Below are 9,206 nucleotides of genomic sequence, written 5' to 3' on the forward strand. Positions count from 1 at the left end.
TTTTCCCCCCTTCCTTCTAATCCTGTAATTGTTTACACAGAATGGTGTTTCAGATTAAGCCCCCTTACCCTTCCACATGTTAGTACTTAACATGACAAGAGAATACCAAGAAGGGGCTGGACCGAGGATTCTTCTAGCTTTCATGCTCGGCAACCTACAACTCACACCCCTTCAAAGCATGATTTGACTCCATTTGATATAAAGCTTGTCTGGGGTTTTGCTTATTTTTATTTTTTAATTGCTACTAGGTCCCAGAATTATTACTGCAATTTGATGAATAATGTGACTGTAAGGCAAAGCCAAGCTCATGCTCCAAGCGGAAGCAGGGGAGCTCACACTTCAAGACTGACATATTTTTAAATTGCCTCTGAACACAAGAACTGCTGACATTTTTGTATGAAGTTGTGAAGGTTGCTCTTTTGCAAGAGACCTTTTCTCTACAGATCCACCAAAACCAGACCTCTCCTCCCAATCCTATATTCTACTGTTATTTTTTATACTATCACTCAAAGCAGGTCACTGAGATCTAGAAAAGTTCTTCAACCAGCTCTACATGGAGTAATTATTAGCAAGGGAATACTCTTTCCCTTTCTCTCTTTCAGCATCTGTTTGGATGGTTTGATATTATTTTTCACAGATTGATTGGGTTGGTGGAGAAAGGAGGAAGAAGCAAAACCTCACACCTTGAAGGAGCATGGCTTCATGTTTTCAACCAGGCTCCTTCATCAAGCCTAGGACACCCTAATGAGAAAGATGAGAAAGCTCTCAGCTAAGATACAATGATCTGAGCTGAGTAAAACTATCTTTGACTCCAAGCAAGGAGCATGAATTGTTTATATTTTCATACTGGTAGTGTAATAGAAGCTTCTTCCATCCATGCCAGCATCTGACACCTCAGCAGTCTGTCACACATTAGTCATCTCCCCAGTATGTGCCTTTTATTGTGATGACCCATCATCCTTTCTTCCCTAATTACTTTTGAGATTATCAGTATGGCTAATGTGACCAAAATACCACAGTAAAGGCCTAGTGCTTTCACATGGAAATTCGCTATTCAAACAAATTTTGTCTTAAATTTTTCCCACCATATGTATTTTATTTACAATTTTCTGGTCAAGAGGTAGATACTGAAGTAATAATAATAATAATAATGTTATTTACACTCACAGACTTTATGTAGGTTCACATATTGACTGCTACATTCAGTTCCTCTCCCTGTGCACAAGAGATGGCTGAACAATCTACTTGTAATCTTCCTCTCGCATACATAAGCAGTCCTACATGACCTCAGATAGCACCAGTCAAACACCATAGCATCAACTGGACCAAAGTGGTTCCCCCCCCCTTCATTCACATTTCTCATTGACTCCAACCCTCATTGCAACAGATCAGCAACTGCAGCAGGGAGCAGCGTGCCAGCCACATATCCAGCATCAGCACACGCCAAGGCTTTGCAGGCTGTACACTTGCCAGCAAGTTTCAGGGACGAGCTGGCATTAAGGAGAACTTGATTAGTGCATGACTAGGAGGTGAAAGAAGGCAGCCAAGAGAGCCCTGAAACCCTTGTTCTGGCTGCTTGCATTCATCTCAGCCTCTCCTGAAGCAGCTTATTTTCGAGGTATTCCTATGGCAAGCTCCAGGCTAGCATAGGAATGATGTGGGCAGGGTGTCAGGGCGCTGGCACAGCTCCTGCAGCACTGGGAAATCTTTGGCAAGGACAGAAAGGCTTCAGGGGCAAACAGCTGAGCAAAGAAATCAGTACTACAGTCATAAACTGCCACAAGCAATTCTGACATATTCAGTTTCTGCTCTTCCGTTTTCAGAGGAGTGGGTATCTCCTTCCCCAAGATGCTACCATCCTCGAGCGCTGTTAGGACCACTGTAGAGGTGGACACCAACACAGGAGCCTCTCTCTGCTGGCAACAGGGACTTTCCCCTCCAGCGTAGGCTCAAATCACCCTATCTACTCACAGTCCCTACTAACACCCAGTCGCAATGATCCTGATCTGGCACTGCCATAGTCTTCAGGACATGGACATGTCTGCCTGTTACTGCTCTTTGCCTGAGGCAGGTAGCTGTAGTCCCAGGGACCAGGGCTCCCACCAGTCACCGCACCACTGCACCACTGCACCACCAGGATGGAAGCAGCGACTTCAGACTGATATGCAGGAACAAGATTAGGGTTGGATTTAGGTCATTCTTGTAAAGGACAGCAGCAGCTCAGCCTGCCAACACTTTCATTACAACTGCTACTTACACTATGTTAAGGAAAAAGGCTACCTACTGCAATATTAACAGGCCAGTTACCAGGATTTTCACTGAGAAAACAACCTTCATCTGGTCACACCTTCTTTGGTGCTACCACAACAGATGCTGACAGTGAAACTGCCTCCGAGAGTGAAAGAGGGTTTAGTCTAAGTGGAAATCAAAACAGCAACTTACCTGGCAAAAAAAGTACAAGAAATGCTCTTTGGTTTCGCATTACTGAGTCTGTGCTATTGATAGGAATGATGATGTTTTTCCAAACCAATCAATACCTTATTTTCAAAGGAATACAGTAAAAAAAAAAAAAACTTAGATGAAGGCAAATGTATAACAGAATAGTCACACCAGGACTGGGGGAGCATTTATACTCGGTGTCTCTCTGGCATATATAGAGAATGAAAGCGCTATTACTAAAGCATAATAACGCATCACAGCCATTAGCAATTCCACAAATATTCTGTTATCCAAGTAGGCAATAGAGGTACTCCTTATTAAAGGTAACTGTAACTGGAGATCATACTTGTCAATAATATCGACAATTCTTTACAGAGAGCACTGTTTCCTTTGGCTGCAGAAATCCTCCTACAGAAGCTAAGTCTTTAATGTATAATTCAGAAATCTGTAAAAAAAAAGAAAAATCTGTGTGCTATTACAATGGAATTCTATTTTTCCCCAGTAGCAAGAAAAACCCCAACCAACCAAAATCCCCCATGTTTAAGAATAAACCATTACAGCAGCTATCCATGTTACCACTTTTAAAGATGCTGAAAAGAGCAGACACAAAACATTGTTTCTATTATTTCCATTTCAGCATTGAGTTGAGGTTGCACTTAAGCAGGGATCACCTCCATGTTCTCTTTAACCAGAAACGCAACACGTAACGCAGACTAAGTGTTTTTACATGAAAAAAATATTAACCCAGATTAGATTTTTATCAAACAGGTTTCCTAAATGTATAGCCAGTGTTTTCTTGTTTATTGTGACAATTTACAACAGTTACTTCCATAAGCCAGCTACTCCATCCAGTCTTTCATCCACAAGACTTGCTTATTCTACCCATGAATTCAGAAGATTGAGTGGTGCATTTGAGTGCTGCTTCTCAAGGGGAGCAGGAGAAATGCTTGAGTTCCATCCCTCTCACAAGCCCTATAACAGTCAGAAATCCTCAACAATCTACTGCAACTGCTTCTGAGGGGCAAGTTAAGTCTTGTGAAGCTGTATAGTATAAGCCATATTCTCTACTTGTACCATTCTTATCTGCATCCAGGTTACTTAACCCGGGTAATGCCTAAAAAAATTCTTTATGCAATACTGGACTGTACTTAAAAAATGAAAAGCAAAACTGTAGTCACTTTTCATTTACAACAACTAAGTTATGAATAGGAACCGCAACTGCTTAGAAATTCCTTCGTCAAGGGACATTTCTCAGTCTATTTCCAGTTAACTAGGGAAAAACCCAATCACTTGTTTTCAGAAAAGCCACCTACACAAGAAGTTGTATCTCTGTAGTAATGCCACCAGGCACTGCAGGGTGACTCGGCACGAAGGAAGCGCAATGGAGAAGTGCACAGGCTGCGGGGAGACTCTGCAAGGCACGAGCACACAGGTGCCAAGAGCACATAAGGACAAAAAAAGTCTTTCAGCTTTCTAAAAATAAGAGCCTTCTAGATAAGAGGCACAGTTAGCCAGACTGCAGCATGCCCTGTTTGGCTTTCAACACTATGAATTGAAGTTATGTTTCACTGGGGGAAAATTAATACCCAATACCTGCATATTGGCGGGGAAACAGCATGAGGCAGGAATAGTGTTTATTTTCCCCAAGACACTCAGCATTTCCAATGAGCATGGCCAGTAATCACTCTCGGGTTTGCTCATCATAAAGGAATAGAAATAAAAGAAAAAATAAATTTGATCTTAAAAGTAGAGTAATGAAGCTCTCTACAGTTTTAAAGAATACATTGAACCAGGACAGTAAGATAGGGGAACTTGTTATTATATTATGCAATGGTTAAAACTAGACAATACAAAATATGTTACCAGACAAGATAATGGAATGTCGCGTCACTGTAAAGAGAGTCAAAAAATCGGCTATAAACCTTTTCATTTCACACAGCAAGAGAGCTGCCACAACTCAACCAACATGCAAGTTCTGAGATGCAGAAGGCACCATCCAACATGGTCCTTCAGGCCGCAGTTCACATGCCAGCTCTTCTCTCTCCTTCCAAACACGAATTCTCTCTCCTTCCAAACCACTCCAGCAACAGCATCCTCAATGGAGCACAGAACAGACCTTCCACTTGGGAACAGAACTCCCATCCCTAATTCTCCCTCTACTTTCCTCCAGAGCACTAAATTATTTCCCCAATAAAAGATACTTAATTTTCTTCTTAATTGAGTCATATATATTCTGGATTTTGCTAAATTGTAGTTTGTGGCACTCTGTAGCAAGAAACTATAAAATTTAACATGCTCTCAAACCAAAATGTAAAATCCACTACAGCCAGAAAAATCTCATGCCTTGCACATACACTGATAAAGTTCATATAGTATGAAAAAATATTTAATAGAAACAATTTAATGAACAATTAAGTCTTTTTTGTTTAAGGCAATGTTACATATCTACTATAACGAGTTCATTTAAGCTGATGCAATTCCAAGACTGATACAGTCTCAAAATGGCTTTACCTGGAAGAAGTAGGCATAAAGCTGAAAGTGAACTGAAACGTATTTTCCATCAGCCCTGAATATGAGAGAAAAGCTCCCTTCATCCTATGTTAGTGGAGTTCAACAGGGCATAAAACCCAATACTGAGATTTTCATGCTTTTCAAGATACTTCACATCAAAACCCTCATTTTTCTTTACTGACCTCTCTAACTATTAAGTGCTTACATGAGAGAGGAAAGGAAACTACGTCCCTAGAGAGACTTATTTCTTCCATCCTTAACTGACAGCTTTTTGATGGTTCCACAAGTATTTTTACAGTATTACAGTCCATACACTACTTTGCTGAATGGTTGCATGCCCTACCAAGTTGAACAGTTAGGTAAATAGCTTTTTACTTTTCAAAACTAATTAATTTTAAAACCCAAAATGAACCCATTTGAGAAGCAATTGTGGAGCAATTGTGGAGCAATTTCCTATTAAAAACTAATGGTGGAAAATCCTCATCTACCCAATTTATTTTAAGTGCTGAGCATCCACAGGAACAAGGAACTATATATAAAGCAAGTCACTCTTCCCTGAAGGCACGTCAAGACCTAATGCAACTTCAAAACCTTGGTTTTATTTCAGTTTGTAAATAAACCTAACATCTCTACAATAAGTATTAAAAACGCAGTTCTTCACCCTGCCTCCAAGAGCATCACTGAAACAGTTCCCTTCATGCCTGACGCTGTAGATGACTTTTTTTGCTGTGGGTTTGTTTGGTTTTGTTTTTACTGCAGAGGGTTTGCATGGAAAGAGGTTTTGTGTTTAAGCCATCAGGCATGGAAAGCCTTCACAACGGGTGGCTCCTGCACTGTTCCCAGCGTAGGGAGGGCTCAGGTCAGGGAGCTCCAGATGACATCACAGCTGACTCACTGGCAGCTCCTTAGCACGCCACGCACCCCAGCGAGGTGCCTGTGCCTCAGCTCATCACCAGGGAGTCCATCTGGAAGCTGAAAATCCCTCGAGGATATTGTAACTTGTGCTTCTCTGTTCACAGGAGAGGCCCTGCAGAAGAGTTCTTCTCATGCTCCTCTGCTCAGCCCTGGCACAGCTCCATTAGGTCAGACCCAGCTTAAGCAAGGCACTGTGTGTATGCCAGCTGCTAAGGGATTCACACACGTGGAGGTAAGCAGGTTCTTGATTACTTTTTTGCTAAATCGGGTATGATCTGTGCAATGGCTTAAGTCACAGCAACTCTGCATTCGACAAATTCTTTAAGCACAAGGAGAGCACAATGTAAAGCTGTCACAGCTACATAACTTAATACTGAAAGAACAGGATGATTTCTTTCTGCAAAACATTGTAAGAGCACTTTTAGAAAGAAATAGCCTTAATTTCCATGTTTCCTGTGATACAATAGACCTTCTGGTTCCTCAAGCATCTTCCTCCCCACCTATTCTGGTAATGAACTCAATTGTAGTAACTTGGGTTTTGAAACCTGTAACACAGATTTCTAGAAGGGATCTCACTACTGCCTGCCTACAGTGGCATTAATACTCCCCTCAGCTACATCTAAAACCAGAGTTAATTTTTCCATTGCTGCATTATATTTGTGGCTCACAGCACTCCCTGTTCCTCTCTAACATTTCCAACTGCTGTGCTCCCAGCTGATACCAGAAAACTCTTGTCATGAGTCCCTAAAAATATAACATTGCTCAGTGGCAATATTAAGTCCCATCATATTTCTGTTATTCCACTTCTTCCTCTATCATATCACAACCCTCCTAGGTACTGAGAGTGCCTCCCAAATTTGCACTATCAACAGTTATTGTGTGCTCAAGCCATACTGCTGGACCTTGCCTGTTTTAAACCAGTTAAAGACATTTCTGCTTTATAGAGGAGGAAAGAATAAAAAGAACCCCACTTTCTTCCAAAAGAACTACTTCTGGTAATTTCTCTTTGAAATTATTCACAGTTGTGTTCTATTTGATAAATAGGAGTATCCCAGATGTGCCAAAATGTCTTTCCTTTAATGTAAAACGAAGAGGGAGACTTCTTTTATCTTTGAAATCTTTTTAGTGTTGCTAGAGCAGTTCAGCTAAACCTACTGAATGACCACAAAAGATGAGTCCTGCATCCAAGCAGGAGCCCACCACATTCTGGCTGTCCTTGAGGAGCACTCCCCAAGAACACACCAGCACATCTTGCTTGGAAATAGCAAAAGCCAAGTTTGAAAGTCTGGGTACTCACGAGGGAAGGCACAGCCTGCCAGCCAGCACTACTTTAAAAATAGTTTATTTTCAGATAGAAGAGTTCAAGATGACTCAAAGTTTAAGTAGCTAAAATCCCACAAGGTCATATTATGCAAACCAAACACTGTATGCCATCAGCTGAGAGATGGCTCACGAGGCAGGAGTTTCCTACTAAAAGCAGCAAAACTGAAAACATACAATTGCAGTCACTAATACATGTGTAAAAGCAGAGACTAAAGCACGTTTGGCTAATGCTTCAACTTGGAGATCTGTGGGCTACCTCTAGTGTGTGCTCTTTTACAGGTGACAAACATATGAACTTCAGCCAGGGTACACTGATCAGTGATAACAGATCATCAAGTCTTTCTCTCACACAATCAGGAGGCAAGGTGTTTCCTGACGCAACAGCAGCAGAGACCCTGCCGTGATCTCACCCCCAGAGACGCTCACCGTGACAGCAACGCTGCTTTCAGCTTCGGCCACATTCACCCATTTGCCTGCAGTGCGAGTGCATAGGAATGGCAAACTGTAAGCATTTACGCGCTTTCAGACTCCTAACTCAAGGAGGAAACGTTCAGCTCCCATGCATTAAGCCTCGTTACTAAGCTTACAGGCAATCTAGTTCTCTATGTAAAATCACGACTTAAACAGTTCCTTTTATATAAACAAAAGTGACATTTAGGAAGAAATACTGCCTTATGCCAACATAACCAGCTCACATCCAGTCATGAACCCTCCAAAAATAAACATTTTGGCTAATGTGTTAGATCCCATAGTAATAATTTTGTTCTTAGATTCTGTAACATTTTCAGGGGTGGAGGAAGAAGGAAGGATGCAGGAAGACTATTTTCTGAAAGGACATAAGATGTGAATAAAGGAACATAATTAAAGACGTGATTCTCTTATTTTATTCAGTTCTTCCCAGATCGCACATCCTATTTTCCCCTTTTTTCCAGCGCAAATAGGGAAGACTATCCATCTGCTCCAACAGAAACCTCGGTCACTCGGCTCCTTTCAATCCCGTAACCCCGGGTACCCTTCTGCCCCCGTCGTAAGCCACCGCTGGGAGCTCCCTTTCCCCTTCCACCGTTAGGGACCAGGGCCAACGGCGGGTCGCGGGCCCCTGCCTGCGGGGAGGGCGCATCCCGGCGGCCGCCCGACCGGCAAACGCTGCCCTTCGGGGGATGCTCCCCCGGCCACTCGGCGGGCGTTTCATCCTTCAAAGTTGCTTGCCCCCCGCGGCTCCTGCCGGCTTGGAGACCCCCTTCCTCCCTCCTCCTCCCCTCGCCCCTCCGCGGGGGGCGCAGATATTTTGAGGCAACGGATCCCAAAAGCCAGCCGGGCCGCGGCCAGCCGCAGCGGTGCGGATCCGGGCGCGGGCGAGGCCTCCGCGCCGCGCCGGGCCCCGCCGCTGCTGCTCACCTGCCAGCTCGTCGGGCTCCAGCCCGCTCTCCGCGTCGATGCCGCACAGCACGAAGTAGTGAGCGAAGCGGCAAGGAGCCGCGCCGGGCCCCGGGGCGCCGCTCCCGCTCATCCCGCCGGCGGCTCCCTGCGGCAGCGCGGCTCTGCGCGGCGGGGACGCGCCCGGGTGGCCGGTCACGGCGCGCCGCCCCCCATCCCCGGCGGGAGCGCGCAGGCCGCAGCTGGCGGGCACCGAGCAGCAGCTCCGACGGCGACGGGCGGACAGCGAGCGGCCCCGCTGTCAGCTGAACGGGGCGGGGGGAACGGGCGGGGCCGCGCTGCCGGCCCGCCCCCCGCGGGGTATTTAAACCCCGGGCGGTCGCGGTGTCTCCTCCTGCTCCCGCTCAGGGGCCTTAGCGGAACGTTCGCGGCCCTTATCTGCGCTTTGGGTGTGAGGGATGCGGGAGAGCTCCGGGAGGCTTTGCGGCACGTTGTGGTTTTGTTCTTTTGGCACAGTTCTCGGGTTATGTGATTCAAGCTTACTGCCTCCTTCCTCAGCCTCCCGCAGGTGGGAGTAGGGGAGGTTGGCTTTTGTCTGAATATGAAAGGAAATCATAGAATCAGCTATGTTGGAAAAGACC

The 9,206-nt window shown here is 44.7% G+C and overlaps 1 protein-coding gene across 7 annotated transcripts in view; it reads right to left on the reverse strand.

The window, feature by feature from the left end:
* Positions 1-8,754, reverse strand: part of DENND5B (DENN domain containing 5B) — a 116,352-nt gene extending 107,598 nt beyond the window's left edge. For 4 of the 7 annotated variants that reach the window (XM_061444830.1, XM_061444832.1, XM_061444833.1 and 1 more), the window contains exon 1: positions 8,587-8,754. In XM_061444830.1, the coding sequence (XP_061300814.1) occupies positions 8,587-8,698 (112 nt within the window). In that variant the 5' untranslated portion in view covers positions 8,699-8,754. The remainder of the gene's footprint in view (positions 1-8,586) is intronic. The other 3 variants (XM_061444836.1, XM_061444834.1, XM_061444835.1) reach the window with 1 other exon arrangement.
* Positions 8,755-9,206: the final 452 nt, after the last annotated feature.

The sequence above is a fragment of the Pezoporus flaviventris genome, unplaced genomic scaffold (genome assembly GCF_033815535.1).
Source record: "Pezoporus flaviventris isolate CSIRO_AGI_PZ_B2104156 unplaced genomic scaffold, CSIRO_AGI_Pfla_v1 ptg000002l, whole genome shotgun sequence".
NCBI lineage: Eukaryota > Metazoa > Chordata > Aves > Psittaciformes > Psittacidae > Pezoporus > Pezoporus flaviventris.